The sequence below is a fragment of the Pongo abelii genome, chromosome 11, assembly GCF_028885655.2.
Source record: "Pongo abelii isolate AG06213 chromosome 11, NHGRI_mPonAbe1-v2.0_pri, whole genome shotgun sequence".
Lineage (NCBI taxonomy): Eukaryota > Metazoa > Chordata > Mammalia > Primates > Hominidae > Pongo > Pongo abelii.
The window spans coordinates 84,915,838-84,936,548 of NC_071996.2; the positions used below are offsets into that span (position 1 = coordinate 84,915,838).

Genomic DNA, 20,711 nt, shown 5'->3' on the forward strand with positions numbered 1-20,711 from the left:
AAGGTTAAAACAGATTATCTCTCAGTACTTCATAGCTCTAAAAATGTGATGATTCTACAGGAAATGATGAAAGTAATAAGCTACAGTCTGCTCAGTAGTCTGTATCAACTCTATTGCTTGGATGGTTCTAAATGAAGTTAATTAGAAGCCCCTTCATTCTAATTTAAGAAAAGCTGGCAATAAAGGTTCATTCTGTATTTTAGGAACGCTGGAGTAGTCATATTTCTTTAAGACATAGCTGCCAAACCCTATGTGAGTGTTTTGTGAATAAGTCAGGGGATGTTGGCATCTTGCTGGAATGAGGCTATAGTGGCCTCATGATCTCTAGGTGGATATATAGATGTGTCAGTGAGTTGTGGAGAATGGTTCTGTCACATAAAGACCTCATCCCCTTAATTCTGTGACCTGCTAACTAAAACATCCTAAAATGAATTGCTTAATTACTGAAATATTCTGCATTTTCATTCTTATTCAAATAACCAATTCTAAGAGCATTTCACTTTTGTTCCATGTTTCTGACCTTGAAACGGTTGATAAGATCATATCTGGTAAACAGTTCATAAATCATAAACTTCAGACTATGCTCTCCACTTGCTTCATTTAGGGCAAATACATCGAAAGACCATTTATCAACATCCTGTAGAAAAAAGAATAAATACTTTAGGTGCCAATATCATACTGTTTCTATGAGAATTTATTCAAAAGATAAGGCATTGTACATTTAGCAGGTCATCTTTCAACTTAGCATGTCAAACTACACTTTGACCCGTTTCATAGGACAGGACCACTTAGTATCCATGGGTCCACAAAATTGAGGCCATAATGCTTTATAAAGCACCAAAACCTTTTCTTCAATCCCAAAGTTACTAAAATGATTTAATACATTTGATAATACCATAATACTGCCATTATCTTTAATCTCTCTCCAACTTCCTGCCATAAGTCATTTTCTCAGAGCGGACCTCAAGTTAGGGTGGAATTGCTAGTTACATAGGTGTTGTCAACTGGGAAATACAGAAGAAATAGTCCCGGTTTTTCTTTCTTACTCACTTGCTACATTGCTTGAAATTTCACCATAAGAGTTTGCAGTTTGGCATAAAGTTTTGATATTTACGTCCTGTTTTAAGATGTAAATATCGGCCTGGTGTGGTGGCTCATGCCTATAATCCCAGCACTTTGGGAGGCCGAAATGGGCCGATCACGAGGTCAGGAGTTCGAGGCTAGCCTGACCAACATGGTGAAACCCCATCTCTACAAAAAAATACAAAAATTAGCCAGGTGTGGTGGCGCACGCCTGTAATCCCAGCTAATCAGGAGCCTGAGGCAGGAGAATCGCTTGAACCTGGGAGGCGGAGGTTGCAGTGAGCTGAGATCGTGCTACTGCAGCACTCCAGCCTGGGTGACAGAGTGAGATTCCATCTCCAAAAAGAAAGAAAGAAAGAAAGAAAAATATGTAAATATCATAGTGAGATAGAGTATACACTATCTTTAATTATTAAAAGGTATTTTTTTACAGTACTTTTCACCTATTACTCTTTATCTTTGGCTGACTTACTAATACTTTGCTTGAGGGACAGGTGGTGAGAAAAAGGAAGTGGGACTTTTGATTGAGGAGGAGGATAGTAATACTCGCATTTCATGCAATTTCCTAGGGAAGCAAGCAGGCCAGTAGGGAAAGTGGAAAGTACCCCCTAACAGAGAGAGAGGGCAGTGAGCAGGGATATAAACCACTCCAGCCACCTCATGATTTTGCTTTGAAAATCTATAGAAGCACTGTAGTCCATTCTAATGGTTACCAGAAACTGCTAGCAAGAAGGCCTACTGTTTACAGACACACAGTAGGTTTAGTATTGAACAGTAAGTGGGCAACCATAAAGCTATGCATTAATTTTCTATTTGAGAAGGCATGTTTCAAATTTCATTCAACACATTTTTCTGGAGGCCAACTCCATGTGCTATAATATGCTAGAACCAAACTAAAAATCTGATAAAAAGTATTCAGTCTCTTTTAAAAATACTTCCTTCAAAAAATAATAGTAAGAGCTCAAATGGTATTTTTAATCACTTGCAAAGAAGCACCAATGAAATAGTTTTTGGTTTGCTTGTATGTCGTTATTAAATTCCTTGCATTTGGCCCTTATTTGATCCCCAAATGCTTGCTTTATCTCTTTATATATTAAAAATTATTATAAGTTCTGTTAGAAGGCATTTTACATCAGTAAATCTCAAAGGAGGCCAATAAATCTTTTATCAAACTCCAAAGCTAACAAACAAGAGTTAGTTCAGACTCTTAGAAGGTTGCTATTTATATTTACAGTTCCAACTTGGGGTTCCCACTGAGTAAAAGGTTAATTCTTTATTTCTTGAGAATTTTTTATAAACCCTGATGATTTACATTTGTAAACTACTGCAGATGCTTGGCTTTTATGTCATCAGCTTGAGAACAAACAAGACAAGGAGGCTTCTCAGAAAATAAGAATTATTTAACTAAAACATTCTTTACTTGGTGATATTCCCTCTCTCAACCCGTTAGTTTATATCTTTTTTACTATACGACACTTTAGAAAAAATACTACATTCTCTCATACTAAAATATTTTGTTAGTTGGTTTTTAAGCAAAGATTCTTAAAATAAATAAAAATGAGTAATTTTCTTGCTCATTGTTAAGGAAATAATAGAGAAGGCAAAATCTCTCAAGAACCGAGGAATGATTAATATCCTTTAATGCAATGGTCCTCAGTAGCTTGGCACCAGGGACTAGTTGTGTGGAAGAAAATTTTTCCACAGGCTGAGTTGGGGATGGATGGTTTTGGAATGAAACTGTTCCACCTCATCAGCAGTGCACAACCCTCTCATGCACAGTTCACAGTAGGGTTTGCGCTCCTATCAGAATCTAGTGTCACCTCTGATCTGACAGGAGGCAGAGAAACATAAATATAAAAAAGCACCAAAGAAAAATGAGCTATCTTTTAAACTTAATGAGATTAAAATCTAATATGCAGCAGAGAAAAAACAAATGCAAAGAAGATGCTTAAAATTTTTAAAAACACAAATTTAAAATTAAAAAGGAGTACAATAAGTCAGAAATAAATCAACCCAAGATCTGCTGCTGCCAAAATCCTTTAAATTCTTGGTTAATGCAGAAAAACCAACGTGCAGATGTTTTAGGAGACAATGTTAAATTCCTTTCACCAAATTAGGCAATAGAAACAAGGAGTTTAGAAGGATGAGCCTACAAAATGCCTCTGTAGAAATAACATTTAGAAACAAGGCACATGAACACCACACACACACACACACACACACACACAATGGGGCAAGTATGTGAGCCAACAACTTTACTCACTTCAGAGTTTCAACTCTGACTGTTTCTAACATATGTAGCACTGCAATTGGGCCTTAGAATAGTGTAGCCACAGGAGAAGCCAAAGACAAGAGACACAAGTTTTTTTTTCTTAATTTTATCTTACATTTTGTATTTTTTCAGACCTACAATCCTAAATAATTTCCTTCTATATGTTTTGTCATTTAAACATAATTGACTAAAACATCTTTTTATAACATGCATTTAATTCTTCCATAATATATTCAGAACAAAATATGTACATTTTGACAAGTACTAGTGCCATTTCAAAATGAATTCAAGATCCACATAAATAAAATTAAGAAAAAAAACACACGTGTGTGTGCATACAAACATGCATATATATATACGTTGATATAGTTTGTGTAAATCAGTCATTTGAATCTACAATGAGTCATGATTTGGAACACAGTTCATTTTTTAAATTGTTAGAATATGTTGAATTTTTAACGTTCTAAGATGTAGGCTGCAGTACAGACCTATTCTCATTTTCTCTTAGCCTTTTTAAGAAAATTTTTTTAAATGACCATTTTATACATGAAAATAATGAAATTATGTCACCTTTAATGTTACGATGACAGCTGCTGGATATGCCAAACCAACCATATGATATGTTTTTCGGTACATCCTAAAAAAGACAAAAATAAGTGTAAATATAAAATTCATTTATTCAAAGTTTTCAACTATTTCTTAAATATAAGGGAAAAGATTACTTTTGACATGTTCACCTCTTATCATTAGTTACAGACTCCCTTTGTGTCAACAATGATAACTATAGTCACCTTTTACTAAACATCTACAATGTGACAATGTAATATATTCTCTATTCACAATCACCCTGCAAAGTTAATGTGACTTTAGAGTCCATGTAAAGATATCCTTCCCTGAACTTTATCGTATTAAAAGATGCACTACATTTTGCATATGCAACAACTTTCTAACATGCCACCATATCCCCGAAAGCAGAACATTCTTGTTTTATGTCCATTTATATGCCAAAATTTTTAGTCTGGAAGCTAAATGTCATTAAAATATTTCCTTTATATTTTTATATTAAAATTATAGAGGGGGATATGTAGTATCATCAGAATTTACATAGCTCCCCCTTCTTTTATTTAATGATATTGGGGAAATCATATTGGCAAAAATTGTTTAATTTTGTTCAAATTGTCATTCAATATTAAGAAAGGTTATTCAGAAGGAAAACAACGTTATTTTCATTTCCATAATAGTATCAATAACAAAAGTGGTTTTTTGTTTTTGTTTTGTGTTTCTTTTTTTTTTTTTTGAGATGGAGTCTCGCTGTGTTGCCCAAGCTGGAGTGCAGTGGTGTGATCTCTGCTCAATGCAAGCTCCGCCTCCCAGGTTCAAGTGATTCTCCTGCCTCAGCCTCCTGAGTAGCTGGGATTACAGGCATGCGCCACCATGCCCAACTAATTTTTGTATTTTTAGTAGAGACGGGGTTTCACCATGTTGGTCAGGCTGGTCTCAAACTCCTAACCTTGTGATCCGCCCACATTGGCCTCCCAAAGTGCTGGAATTACAGGTGTGAGCCACCACACCCAGCCAACAAAACTATTTTTAATAATCAGTGATTTGATTTTTTCTGTCTTCTGCTGGGCAACCCAAATAGCATAAACCAAATATAAGAAAGCCCTCCATGAATTCACGTGAGAAAAGAATCAATATGATAGCCTAGCATGTGATATAGCAATAGTGCTTCTATTCGGGACTCTGAAAGAAACATGTTTCCTCCTCCAAGGCCTGGGAAGAAAGAATACAACTGATGATTAATCATGTCCCTTAATTTTTATATCAAGTTAGTCCACAACAAGCTGAATTTCTAGGCTACATGGCTGTAAATTCTCCCTACAAAAGGCCTGGACAATGCCATAGCTTAATTAAATATAACGATAAATATGGTCGATGTAAGAAATGGTCATATGGACAATATTCTACGTCTTTTATAAAACTGCTATAGAAGATACTAAATTTTTTGATTCAATATTCCTTATGTTAAAAATGCATGGGACATATTACTCAGTTTCTATGTAAAAGCCATCATTTGTTAAAGATAATCAAAGCTAAGCAATTTATCATGTTTTCCTTTTAAGTCTTGACTAGTTGGAAGTTCAGAATGAAAATACTGTGTTTAATTACATCTCTAGCCTTAGGCTTTCTTGATGAAGTAACTCTCCATTTTATTCTAGAGACCTTAAGCACAAAGCTTTCATGCTTCCACTTTATGTTTATTTTAAATAGTCATAAATTATTTTTGGATGTGGGTGATTAGGTAGAATAAGAAATTATCCTGTATCTATTGAAAGATTTTAGAACAGTTAAAACAAAAATACTTACATTAATTACTCCATTGATATAGGTATAATTATTCTAATCTTGCAAAGCAAGGAAACTACTAATCATACTATACAAGATCTAGAATAATTACTATCAACGATACTCAGCTGTTTTTTTTTGGAAACAGTCTTTTCCATCTGTTTCTAGTCATTACTATTAATACTAAAAAAATGGAGGTGCAGGGGAAATGGAACGATGATGAACACGGAAAAGGGTCAATATAAAAATCATTCAGGATTAAGAAATTTTAAAATGTTAATTAACATTAGCTCGACTTGACTTCATGGCACAGAAAGGCAAAGAGAACACATGCTTTGAATCACATGTTAGCCACTCACTGCTGTGTGACCTTTGGAAACTATTTAATGTCATTCATTTGTAAAACGAGAATAAGTATAAGCTTTTTGTGAAGAGTAAATGATTCTCAATACAAGAAAGCCATCATTTTTATTATTATTGTAACTGTTCTCATTACTTTGCAGCCAATATCATTGGTTCAAAATCTTATATCTTTAGAGCTCTCTGGCCTCAACGGGACCTCTGATGCTACTGAGTTTCTTAAACTTCGGATAGGTTGAGAAATGAATACCAATATATTTTCTCATTACATGGAATGTAAAAGAAGACAAAGAGGATTACCCTTCCAAAGAGATAGCAAAACTTTCCCATTATCATACTTTTCTAACTCTATAATCAGGAATAGAATTCTAGGATGGAAAATTAGAAATAGAAAACTAAGATGGAAAATTAAGATGACTCATCCTTGAATTAGAATGAGCATCGGAGATATCTTAACCCAGTTGTCTCACACTTTAGTAAACAGGTGATATATTACAAGTTTCTGAAAAATGATAGTGAATTTCCTGGGCTCCTAAAGGTGGTGAAAGTCTAACTGGAAATGTAGTGGATTATTTTTGGAAGTTTCCATAATAGTTACAAGATATAATTCAAAAACTCTTTAAAAATACTATTTTAAGGCCGGGCGCAGTGACTCACGCCTGTAGTCCCAGAACTTTGGGAGGCCGAGGCAGGTGAATCGCCTGAGGTCACGAGTTCGAGACTAGCCTGGCCAACATGGGAAACCCTGTCTCTACTAAAAATGCAAAAAAAAATTAGCCGTGCGTGGTGGCATGCGCCTGTAATCCCAGCAGGAGAATCTCTTGAACTCGGGAGGCGGAGGTTGCAGTAAACGGAGATCAAGCCACTGCACTCCAGCCTGGGTGACAGAGCCAGACTCCGTCTCAAAGAAAAACAAAACAAAACAAACACACAAACAAAAAACAACACTATTTATACCAGGCACTCTGCAAGGCAACAGACTTATTTAGTGGAAGGCAAGGGAAATATTGTTGCTATTTCACAGGGCTTATTCCAGTGGTGAGGAGAAACGAGAAATAAGATACAATATATGATTACAAACAGGGATAAGTGCTAGGAGGTAAACCACTGGCTGGGGGCAGCAATAGTGAGGAACAGCATAGAGTGATCTGGGAAGACCTCCGGAACGGTAAAAGGGCAGCCCGCCATGTTGAAGGGTGGGGAGAACCACTTCTGACAGAGAAAATAACAGGATGAATGGCTCCAAGGCAGGAAAGAGCTTAGAAATGTTCTTGAAATTGAAATCAGGCTGGTATAGGTGTTCAGTCAAGGATGAAGGTTGCAGTAGACGAGGCTAGAAAGCAGAAAGGGACCTAACCAGGCTCAAGTGAATTGGGAAACCCTCTGGTGGTTTGAAGCTTAAGAATGACAGGAACTAGGCCGGGCACGGTGGCTCACGCCTTGTAATCCCAGCACTTTGGGAGGCCTAGGTGGGTGAATCACGAGGTCAGGAGATCGAGACCATTCTGGCTAACACGCTGAAACCCCGTCTCTACTAAAAATACAAAAAAAATTAGCCAGGCGTGGTGGAGGGCACCTATAGTCCCAGCTACTCAGGAGGCTAAGGCAGGAGAATGGCGTGAACCCGGGAGGTGGAGCTTGCAGGGAGCCGAGATCGCGCCACTGCACTCCAACCTGGGTGACAGAGTCAGACTCCGTCAAAAAAAAAAAAGAAAAAGAAAAAAGAATGACAGGAACTAATTTATATTCTAAAAGCATCACTGTGGAATGGCTTGGTTGGGGTGGGCAAGTGAGGAGGAGAGGAGCCCAGTTAGAAAGTTACTGTCATATTTCTGAAGGCAGATAGTGGAGGCTTAGATTGTGGTTGCGGGAGTGGAGATGAGGAAGTGAGTGGATTCAGAATGCATTTGGGTAAGTAATTGCCAGGGCTTGCCAGGGAATTGAATCTTGGGAGGAAGCGTTTAAAGGAAGAAGCAACAAGACTTCAAGTAGACTTTTCAGCTGTCAGGATTGAAGATGATTACTTTTGAAAATTTCCAATCAACTTGTCCCACTATTTTTATGCACCTACTAGTGGGGATTCAACAGTGATTAAAAAAAGACTTTATTTCCATATGTTCTTAGCACATTGATTTCTTAAAGACTGCTTACTAATTTAGTTACCTGAAGTACAATTTTATACTTTTATAGGCTACTAAATAAAATGTGTTTTATGTAACATATGAAAAAATTGAAATTTAGCATATTCATATATTTTATATATTATAACCTTCTCTTCAATGGAAATGGAAATTCAGTTGATCTTCCCCCACAGTTTACATTTTTTCCCAGTTTGCCAAGTTCTGTAATTTTTTTTTAAACAAAGAAGACAAAATATACATTTCTTTAGCAAATCAAACATACTCTCATGTTTCATCTGTGATTCTCTCACAGATTTTCTGATGTACTATTTAGATATTTTTAATTTGATGCTAGAGAAAAGTCATCTTCTTTAAATTGCACAGTGTATTTAACCATCTTTAAGCTTTATATTTGTTGCCATGCATTCTCTTTTACACTTTTAGAAATTCAAATGTGCTTTCCATTGTCCCTTTAGCAGAAGAAAATTCAAGTTTGTAATGTTTATTAACGGTAATGCCTAGAGATATCAGAAGATGAGAAATTATGCAGTTTCTCTAAAATTTAATTTTAGGCATATTGGCAAAAATTTTCTGTTTCTCAACTTTGTTAGTTTCTAAAATATTCAAATAATCATTCCACATATAATTTCATGTAATTATTTTTTAATCTAAGGGATTTCTGATAACTACTTTTCAATTTTGTCAAACATAAAATGTCTATTTTGGCGAGTCTTTTGTAGTTTTAGTTCTAGGAAATATCTTGTTTCCTAGATGGAAAAAATAAGCTGTATTCTTAAGGGCTGAAAGAATGTAAAATTGGGTCATATTAACATATGTTTCACATTGAAAACTCTGCTGATATAACTAGGCGTTTCTAGGGGCCATCAAATATCCCTTGCTTCAGTGACAGAAATGTTGAAAAAAAAAAACCTATCAAAAGTGAGTACGAGAGAGATTTCCTCTATTACGGAAAGATGGGAAGCAAATGATCTTCTGTCTTTAGGGCAGAGGAAGGCCTAAGTGATCTTGACTGTAGATTGCTACCCAGTGTAGAATGTATTTCATGAAATGTTACATTTTATTCAGGTGAAATTAGTTGTGTAACATATACATGTGTCAGAATTGTTTTTAAACAGTTGTTCACAAAGGTTCATTTGAGGAGAAAGGTCATTAAAAATCTTTGCTTTCAGTCTTCATGTCAACTTAAAATAAATAAAAAGAATGCATCCGGGACCAGGTGTTTTTTTTTATAGATAAGTTCATCATAAAGTCCCAAATTTGTTCATTCTAGTTATAATTATGATCACAGTTTTCCTCAATAAGTGAAATATAGACTGCTCATACCCTTGATAAAATGAACGTATCTGCTGCCTTTCAAATGTTATTGTCTTGAGATACCAACAATTTCACTTACCTTTCCACAAAAATTCCAGCTTGAACAGCATGCACAATGCTCCGAAATTTTGGTTTTTCCTCAGGTTTCTTTTTTGTCATCCCCATTTTCCGTGTAAAGGTAGAAGCCAACCAGTCCCGGACTTCAGATGGGACTGAGTCAGTCTGAATGTCACTGAGCTCATCTTCAGTATCCAGAAGTCTTCTACAAAAATTTATACAGATTAAACTTTTTTATAAAAAAGTGAAGAAAAACTAATAACAGAAAAACAAGGATTGCAATGGGATTTAAAATATAGCCAATCACTCTCTGATTATTCCTTAATATGTACTCTCTAAAGAAAGAAAAAAAATTCATTAACATTTGGAAAGCTCTTAATTTCTCAAATTGACCGTATGAAGACAACAACGAATAGACTTGAGCATTTGCAGCTTCCCAAACATTTCAGCACAATGATACACCAGTCTAGAGGTACCGACTGTTAATATCTTTAGTGTGCTATTCTAATAATGAATAAAACTAAGGAAAGATAGGGAAGAGAATTCATAAACAGATGTCTGCTCTTAAAGGAAGCAACTGGAGTGGGAAGAAAAAAGGGGGATTGAATCTATAATAGTTGTCATATACTTAATAATCTTGTGTGTATCTTAAGTATAGTACATGCTATTTGAATAAGGCTTTGCAATTTATAAAAGTCATTCACAGATGCTGCTTCATTGGATAAGCACCTCTAAATTTTAGGAAAATAACCAATTAAAGCGCTCCCAACGATATCCATTCTATCAATGTCACAGATTTTAAAAGTGAAAAAAAAAATGAAAACACATGATATTAAATAGATTATGTTTAAAGCGCATTTCAGGTGACCAGGGGGTGGAGATCTCATGGGTTTAGAACTGCTGGCTGAGGAAATCAACCCAGTGAGTGAGGTAGTGAACAGGAACTGAAACAATGACTATGCTCTGTATAAGTTCCAGGTAGATAAAATTGACTGGACTGCTGGGTAATAACAGCTGCCATTAAAGAGGAAACTAAGGAAACATCGTTATTTTAAGGCCAGTCAGCTTCAGCAGTCAAGAACTTCCTAAAGGTCTGAACTGGCAACATCCCAGAGGCTCCCCACCAAATACAGAAACAGCTTACAGAACAGTTGAGTTTTGCCTCCAGGAAGAACACAGGCCAGCTCTGCCTGCCATTTGACTGGGTTCTTTCTTTATCTGTGCACCAATCTAAAAGCTCTGGCACATGTTAGCTTTAACCTTTGGGTTTCATCTGCTTTTGAAAATCTCTTTGCCCAGACCTAGGCCTAAGGATTATGAGCTGATGTTGGAAGGTGGCCAGAGATGCTTGTACATGCTAATGCCTCAGAAACAAGGCACGGGCCATCTCAAAAATCAGGGACAAAACAAAGGACAAAAAACAGGAGGTCTCCACAAAGAACTCAATCTGACCAAAGAGAGGCTCAAAAGGTAATATGCAGAAGAGGAACTCTTCATGTTCCTTTAAATGACCTCTCATATATGCTGCTGTTTCCTATAAACCTGCAGAAAAGTCATTTGCCAATATTTCTTTTCCATGGTATTAAATAAGCATGAATGTATTTATGAAATACCTTATAAAAAAATAAACATAAGTTCTGGAGTCACAAAGATACGTATATACATATAACGATAAAAAATATTTAGAGTTGAATGTTAATACTGATTAATACTTACTCTATATGATTTTTAACTTTCTTTCTGATCTGACATTTGCATAGTTTTGATTTACCCCTAAAACACTGAACTAGAAAATTAAAGCAAAATAGTTTGTTTATCTTTTTGCCCATTTGAAATTAGATTCCCTAGCCCATTTCAGCAAGTCACTAAACTACATGGCTTGAAAATATCACTGCTTTAAAGATAATGCCATTTCTACTATCTCTTATGCAGTGATCAAGTACAGGGTAGGTAGAACAAGTGGAATAGGAATCATTGTGGTGTAATCTTGTGATGTCACCATGCTCCAGGCATTCCACTGCAGCCTAGTTTTGTCAGCTAATCTCCTTAGAATGACAGAAACCTAGCTGATGGTGCCAATTCCTCCAGAGTAAATTTCATGTTGATGGCTTTAAGGCTATATGTCCTATACTCATAAATGACCCAAGAGAGCTCACCAAACATGACAAAACCAGCATATGGAAGTAATAGTCCACATAGTAGAGTGGTACTTAGGAGGCTGGAAATCCTTAGTCGTGATGCATGAGGTCATCTACTAAGAAGAAAGTGCATATAATTTTAGGGAGAAATAATGATACGGATTAATTAGGGACAAACAAATAAAGGACGACAGTGTGTTAAGGGAAGAGCATGGAATATGCTATTGTATAACTTGAAAAGGGAATCTTGAAAAGTCAACAACTAGCTCTGTGAGGTTTAATTTTATGTGTCACCATAGGTAGGTTATGGTGGCCAGTTGTTTGGTCAAACACCAATTTAAATGTTGCTGTGAAAGTATTTTTTAGATGTGATTAACATTTAAATCAGTAGACTTTGAGTAAAACAAATTACCCTCTAAATTATGGGCAAGCCTCATCTAATCAGCTGAAAACCTTAAGAAAAAAGATTAAGGTCCCCCAAAGAGAAAGGAATTCAGCTTCCAGGACGCCTTTGAAATCAAGACTGCAACAATGACTCCTGCCAGGGTTTCCAGCCTGCCAGTTTGCTTTGCAAATTTCAGACTTGCCAGCACCAATAATCACATGAGCCCATTCCTTAAAATACATATCTCGCTCTCTCTCTCCTCTCTCGTCTCCTCCCTCTCTCTCCCTCTCTCTCTCTCCCTCTCTCTCTCTCGTGTGTGTGTGTGTGTGTGTGTGTGTGCGCGTGTGTTGTGTACCTGTTGGTTTGGATAAGAAATCATCTTTCCATCATTTATGAATGCTGTGTGATAACTACCAGTGTAGGTTATAAATAAAATACAATATAAATATTCAGTTCTCTATTAATATTCATTTAATAGAACATACCAGTCCTATTTCTCATGTAAAAATCCTATTTGCAATGAAATAAAATGCCTTTTTAGCAATTATAAATCTAAACACCACACTGTTTAAACATTACAGAATTATTGTCAAACTAAATGAAGTGATTAAAAATTGAAAAAATGAGAATGATCCCTTATCAGGTAGAACTTACATTTTAAAAGAAAGACTAAAAATAAAATAAGAATTGTGATATAAGGTTAATTATGAGAGGAAACACTATGTTAGATAAGATGATCAGATAGTTAAGACCCAAACAATGAGAAAGTATTAGATATAGGAAAGTCTGGGGGAAGTCTGTTCTATCTATTCCAGATAGAAAGAAGGGCAAGTACAAAGGCCCGAGGCATGATCAGTATTGGCATGTTTGAGGAACAGGAAGGAGGCCAAATGTGGCTGGAGTATACTGAGTGAGAGAGAGAGTGACTCAAGTTGGGAGGCAAACATAGGTATAAGTAAGCTAATATCAGGCCTTGGAAGGATTCTCTCATATTTGCAATGGCAGGTCATTGAATTATTTTAAGCAGGATGTGATATGATTTCTGTATCTAAAAGACCAATGTGCATGCTGTGGGAGGAATAGAAAAAGTTGCAAGAATGGTGTTTTGAGTTTAGTTAGTTTAGTTAACTGAGCACAATTGCAAAAATGGTCTTTTATTTTGGAAGTTCACTACTTTTCAAAGACCGTAATTGGTATTGAGTTGGGCATCATTTTGTCCTGTAAACGTATGGCTCAAAGTCTTAATGGTATATTATTTTATTTACTTATTATTATTATTATTATTATTTTTGAGATGGAGTTTCGCTCTTGTTGCCCAGGCTGGAGTGCAATGGTGTGATCTCGGCTCACCACAACTTCTGCCTCCCGGGTTCAAGTGATTCTCCTGCCTCAGCCTCCTGAGTAGCTGGGATTACAGGCACATGCCACCACGCCTGGCTAATTTTGTATTTTTAGTAGACACGGGGTTTCTCCATGTTGGTCAGGCTGGTCTCAAACTCCCGACCTCAGGTGATCCGCCCGCCTTGGCCTCCCAAAGTGCTGGGATTACAGGTGTGAGCCACCATGCCCAGCCTTAATGGTATATTATTAATGTTTTCTCAGACTATACATTTTTTTCTGTTCCATTTGTTTGGTTCTCTTCTTCAGGGAAATGGATTATGCCTATCAGAGATCTCTTTTATCTAGTTTCCATATCTATCATTTTTCCACTAAACTTTTTTTGAAAAATTAATGTCTTGATCTTATCCTGTTTTGTTTACCTTTTTCTTTTTTTTTTTTAACCTTTAAAGTATTTTATTTGTCAAACACTCTACTGTGTTTTCCGTAATGTCTCTTTTAAGTTTTGTGGCTTATGGCTTGGCTGTCTCTACAGGGTAGCCTCATTTTCCTCCTTCATTTGCTGAATGAGTTATGTGTACCCATGTTTCACCTCCTTGTATTATCATATTATTTACCTCTTGAAACCTTTTTCTTTGTTTTAATTGTATTATTTTTTCTACAGAATTGATGATTTCATGAAGTTCTTGAGTTCATAGGATGAGCTCACAGTTTTGTACATTCCTCTGGCATGGGTTCTTTGTCATGTGTTTTTCCCTATCTTTTCCACCTTTGTTCTTGTGGTATTTTTTTGTATGGATTCCATGTTGGTTTCTTTTTGAAAATTGTTCATTCTTGTATGAGAGAACTTTCTAAATCAGAAGGTTGAAGAGAAGGACCAGGAGAATGTGTACAGCAGAAAAGAAGTGAATCTGGGTATGAGTTCAGTTGTGTGTCCCTGTGTGTAAGAACTGACTTAACCTTCTCTTCAGCTGACAGAAATAGTAGCTGCAGGTCTGTTTCTCAAAGATTTTTCTCTGCTCTACAGCCCAGTTACAACAATGGCCTTTGAGATCTTCATCTGCCTGTGCATGCATCTCTGCTACTCCAGTGTGTGAAATGAGGGAAGCCTCCATAGCCAGCCAGCATACCTTGACCTTTTTATTCTACTCAAGAAGTTTCTAATTTTTCCTTTTTGAATGAGCATGATTACCTAGAGAACTCTATACTATGCTATCCCTGCCTGAGAGGCACAATCTCAAGTTCCTTCTTCATTTAGACTTTATTTTTTAGGCTTACAGAAAAATCGAGTGTATAGTACAGAGAACTCCCATTCATCTCATCTCCACCCCCACCTTCACAGTTCTCATATTATTGACATCTGGTATTATTGTGGTACAGTTATTTCAGTTGATAAGCCAATGTTAATACATAATTATTAATTAACATCCATAGTTTACATGAGGACTCACACTTTCTGTTGTACATTCTATGGGTTTTGATAAATGTATAATGACATATGTCTACCATTATGGTATCATACAGGGAAGTTCCACTACCCTAAAAAAAATCCCTATACTTCATCTATTCAACCTTCCTTCCTTCCCTCACCTCTGGTCCCTGGCAACCACTATCTTTTTGCTGTCTCCTTAGTTTGGCCTTTTCCAGACCATCAGATACTTAGTATCATTTAGTAAAAGGCTAGACTTTTTAATATTGGCTTATTCCACTTAGTAATATGCATTTTTCTCCATGTCTTTTCATGGCTTGATAGCTAATTTCTTTATATTGCTAAATAATATTCTATTGTATGCATAGATAGTTTGTCTATGCATTCTACTATTGAAGGACATCTTGATCACTCCAAGGTTTGGCAATTATGAATAAAGCTCCTATAAACAGGTGCAGCTTTTTTCAACTCATTTGAGTAAATGCCAAGGAACACAATGGCTGGATGGTGTCGTAAGTGTTGAGTTTTGCAAAAACTGCCAAACTGTCTTGCTATACCATTTTGTATTCCCACCTGTAATGAATGAGCCAGAGGCCAAGCTGCCATCATCTCTTGCCTGGCCTCCTGTGCGGCCTGCTAACTGGCCTCCCCTTCTTGCTCCTGGCCCCTGTCAGTCTCTTCTTCCCTCTACAGCCAGAATGCCTCTTTTAAAGTTTAAGTCAGACCACAATGCCTTATTCATAAAGCTCCACATAAGTCATCTCAAGCTAAGTCTCCAACCTCACCTTTTAACCAGTTCCCCTTTATTCATTTTGCTCCAGTGACACTAGCCTTGCTGGATACAAAGCTGCCAAGCTTGCTTTTGCTTCAGGGCCTGTGTACTTGCTATTCACTCTACTTAGAATCTTGTACTCAGATATTTGTGTGAATCATTTCCTTACTGCATTTAGGTAGAGAGGGCATCCCTGTGCCTGCCCCCAATAGTAAGCATTTTTCATTTTTATTTTGTCTTTTTATTCTGCTATAGTCTTTTTTCTTTTTTCTTTTCTTTTTTTTTTTTTTTTTGGCAGAGTCTCGCTACGTCACTCAGGCTGTAGTGCAGTGGCATGATCTCGGCTCACTGCAGACTCTGCCTCCCATGTTCAAGTGATTCTCCTGCCTCAGCCTCCCAAGTTGCTGGGATTACAGGCGTGCCACCACGCCCAGCTAATTTTTTGTATTTTTAGTAGAGACAGGGTTGGGTTTCGCCATGCTGGCCAGGCTGGTCTCAAACTCTTGACCTCAAGTGATCTGCCCACCTCAGCCTTCCAAAGTGCTGGGATTGTATACAGGTGTGAGCCACCTTGTATACAGGTGCCCAGCCTTACCCTGTTATAGTCTTCTTAGCACTGACCACTACTAGATGCCATACCATATGTCCACTGGTTGGTTTGTTCATTACGCTTACAGTCTAGCAGCCTGGGCTGCAAAGACCTAGAGAGCAGAGAGTTGGCCTTCTGTTGTACACTGCTGTATCATCAGCTTCTAAAATCATGTGTGACACAGAGCAGGGGGTCAATATATATCCACTGAATGGCTATAAAATGTCTAGAAATGTTTACATTAGACTAATTGTAACTGATTACCTTCACCAGTGGAGTAAGGATGGAAATGGTAGAAGTTTTAATGTATAATCCTGTGCTATTTGATTGATATAATCAAATTTATTGCTGCTTATGCAGGAACAACATCTTGGGAGCAAATTCACTGCTGCCAATCATCTCCTTCATTGCCTTTAGATTAAGTTGTTCCTGAATAATCATGTTGCATATTATTGAAACAATTTGTGGGGAAACATATATATTTGGTGTAGAAAAAAAAACTAAACATTTTTTATAGCATTTTAAAGTCACAGGAAAGAAAACTTAAAAAAAGTATGCATTGTTTATATGCCTTTAGCCAAGAAACTCAGTATTTCTGTCAAATATTAGCTCTTTTATGCTCATTTATCATGTAGAGAAGAAACTTCTAATGAAGACATAAGTAAGTTTACACAGGTTCATTAAGATAGTTATTCCAGTTTGGAGAGAAGAAAGTTGAAAAACAGGTAGATCAAACCTAAATTTGAATAAATTTTGAAAATAAACTAATAAACCTAAAGACATATTTCTCCCTACTCCCCTCCATTTACCTCTTCTTACTTATTCATTTTCCCTTTCCCTCGTACCCGCCTTGTACTTTGTGTCTTCTTCCGTCTGAGCAACATGAGCAGCTCCTCAAGTTTCATCTGACTACGCTAGACAGTGCAGGAACAAAAACTATAATGTAATATGGACTAGTCATTGTCATCCTGCACTTTTCATGGACAGAGAATTATTATAAGGAATTTTCCTATACATTTATCTAAGACATGAAAATATCTGAATACTTGTATAAGATTATGCCACATGTAAAACATATGACTACATTTTGTCCTCATTTCATTTTTGAAAGAAATTTGTGCAAGGAGGATGATAAAATAGGATCTCAACTATCATAGTTAATTTTGTTTTACAAACATCTAATAGCTTCATTGCTCTTTATTCTAATGTTAAAGGGCAGAGTGTGCATAATCATTTACATTGTAAATGCTTTTTAAAAATGAAGACTTTGTTTTTAAGAAACATACAACATGAAAAAATGATGACTGGTACATTTTCCTTAGGAATTCTTAAAATGTGTCAAGACCAGCCTGGCCAACATGGTGAAACCTTTTTTCTACTACAAATACAAAAATGTAGCTGGGCGTGGTGGTGCACGCTTGCAATCTCAGCTACTGGGGAGGCTGAGACAGGAGAATCACTTGAACCCAGAACCAGAGGTTACAGTGAGCCAAGATCACACCACTGCACTCCAGCCTGGGCCACAAGAGCAAGACTGTCAAAAAAAAAAAAAAAAAAAGAAAAAAAGAAAAAGAAAAGAAAAAAGCAATTCTTAAAATGTGCCATACAGAAAAAGAAACGATAAGGAATATATGTGTAAAATGTTACCACTGTTTACCTCTGAAAAATGCTCCCACTGGTGTTTGATATAACTTTAGTTTTAGTCCCCGTGGAGTCAATAAAGCATAAAGTCAAGGGTTTCTAAACACGACCTGGGTGCAGATGGCAGCCGGTGAACTGTGAAAACTGACCCTGCATCCAATCTGTGACTCAACTAATCCTTCGGAGCTATTTATAATCATAATTTTCTCTTGAAATCAGATGACATAACTCCCAAAGGGCTTATATTTTGAACTAAAAAGTTTGCAGGGAAGGGAAGTAAAGAAGGAGGCAGCCACGGAAGGAGAGGTCATGGGATTTTGACTCTTACAATTATATGTCAGTGAAAATATTTCTGTCCACAGTGGACTCTTGGAAAATGATTACATTCGTGTACTGATGTGGTTATTTCTGGGCAATTGGTACCCGCAATTACACCTTCTAAGTGCTAAAATTCAAGTGCTAGGTGCGGTTAGGAGATACTGGTTTCTCAAGTTTGAAATGTTCCTTTCCTGCTTTACTATTCTTATAAAGGACATGTTTCACGCAGCAACATACTCATTCAGTTCTTTCCCCTAACATTTGGTGGGCCCAGGGTAGGAGCATATTTCATCCAAATACCATTTAACTAAGTATTTTAAAGTTATATATCAGGTGACTAAACTGCTATATGTTCTATCCTTCTACCTTTTAATAAGTTTCATAAAAGACAGACAAGTTGGGTGAACTGAAAGTTCTCAGCTCCTGTGTGACAGCGCTGGGCCAGCAACCTGCAGCTCCACTCTGCACCACAGGTGGAAACCTCAGCCCCCAAGTACAGTCTCCATCAACCTACCTCGCTTTGAAAGGAGCTGCTTCTTGGCCACTCCTTGGTTTGAAAGGGTACAAACACCAATAACATCCTGGGTCCCTTGAGAGGAAAGACCTAACAAGAAAGCCCAGTAAGATGTGGGAGACAGGCTTGGGGACCTTTGGGTACAGAATGCTGGGGTCTTCTGCCCAAAATAAGGTAAAGGAACATACTGGGAAGAGCAGGGAATTCCAGGGTCCTATAGTATCTAGAGGGGGAAGAGGGCCATGGGCTTCAGGTTCTTCTTGGTCTTGCAGGGCACACCATGGGGAGAGGAACACCAAAGAGAGCCCTTGTCAGGCCCCCTGAAGTGGGGAATGGTGCCCAGGGAAGCAGCTTTACTGGCCTGGGGCTAAAGGTGGTACTGAACGTTGCAAATATCTTCCAGGACAGCTGGAGGAATTAAGGGTGGTTCATCTTTCCATAGTAGGAATACTCTTGTTGGAGTAAGTGGTTTCCTCCTAGGAGAATCCATTAGTATTATTTCTTTGATTAACCTATGTCTGTGTTCTGAGCTGCTTGTACCCTTCTTCACCCTTACCCCCTAACCCCCCAAAAAACAGAAAACAAACCATAACTCTAAAGGTAACACCAATCCTTCACTCAGGCTTCAGAACTGTTTGAAGATCGATATGGATGATAATGTCAGCTGCTTTATTGCTTTCTTACTAAGAACCAGGCAAGAAACCAAGCTTTAGCTTATTTAATCCTCATAATACCACTACAAGGAAGATCTAATTATTATTGCTACTTCTAGTTTACTGATAAATAGACTGAGGTACAGATGTCTTGAGTGATTTGTGCAAAGTCATTCGACCAGGAGTGTCCACATCACATTTTTTGGTCATGTATGTCTGGTTTCAGGGTCTGAGTTACTGATTGATAAGTTATCCTCCACTTTAAATGCATTTTTTTCTTACTGAGTACCCAGACTGCCTTCACATTCAGTCAATGCTAATGCCAGTAATCATTTTCTCTATCTCCTCTCTGCCTTGAAACTTAGGATTAAAAATAATTGATCTTAAAAAGTCTTAAAGGAGTTTGATCTATCAGGAAATCTTTAGTTGGAGGAATCTTGAATTTAATTTCCAATGCTAGTATGTTGAATTGTTTTCTCATAGAGAAATATATCTGGATGACAAAATTTCAGGACACTTTGAAGTACAATAAATTAAATGTCAGGATGGAAGTAAGTAGTACATTTGAAATGCCATATCTACTTGTCAGTAACCTACTTACTAAGTGCTAAATACATTTGAATTATTTCTTTCAGGCCACCACTGAAGCATGTTTATTTATTCCCTGTTTTGTTCCAAAAAGGATTTAAAATGGCAAGCTTACAAATTTATCTCAGTAGCTTTTTTTTTAAAAAAACAGTTTCCTAATAGATTTGCTCAATGTTCCTCTGGTATTGTTAGCCTCTCCCTGACCCAACTTTCTTTTTTTTAACTGTGAGAAGATGACCATTGTATATGAGTGACTATGAAGACTGAACTTTTGGGTGGAGAAGTCAGTTATGCCGACCTTAGCTCAATTCCCAAAAGGCAAATCTTGGCGTAAATGAGGTCAAGTAAGGATAATGTTGAAGTTAGATGTGGCTTTCTCCAAGGTAAGACCTACGGAGTGCTTGGTGCCTTCTCCGTACCCAATCTAGGAAGCAAAGGTGGAGGCAGTGGAGGTCCTGTCCCCCAGGAGAGGCAGAAAGGACCCAAAAAATGTTGAAGGGAAGGGCCTGAGAAAGAGTCAAATTGCTTGGAGAGCTGGGATCAAGATTGTATTTTTGGAGTCATTTGGAGATGGAATTGGGGATAATGGGTGAGGCAGAAAACTGCCCATAGCCTTGCTGATGACTCTTGGCTTCCCACCAGGAAATCCTCTTGGCTCAAAAACATTTTTGAAAATATTCCATTAGGCACAGAGCCTAATGCTCCACTGATTAACAAATTTTGATTAATAAGCATCCTCTGTAGTTAGAAAGACTGCCTCTGGAGTCAAACTC

General features: G+C 37.1%; 1 protein-coding gene across 15 annotated transcripts in view; it reads right to left on the minus strand.

The window, feature by feature from the left end:
• PDE1A (phosphodiesterase 1A) overlaps positions 1-20,711 on the minus strand; it is a 390,387-nt gene that overhangs the window by 84,267 nt on the left and 285,409 nt on the right. For 12 of the 15 annotated variants that reach the window (NM_001135342.1, XM_024243036.3, XM_054548811.2 and 9 more), the window contains 3 exon segments: positions 521-637; positions 3,926-3,992; positions 9,596-9,778. In NM_001135342.1, coding sequence (NP_001128814.1) covers positions 521-637; positions 3,926-3,992; positions 9,596-9,778 — 367 coding nt within the window. 15 annotated transcript variants of the gene reach the window in all.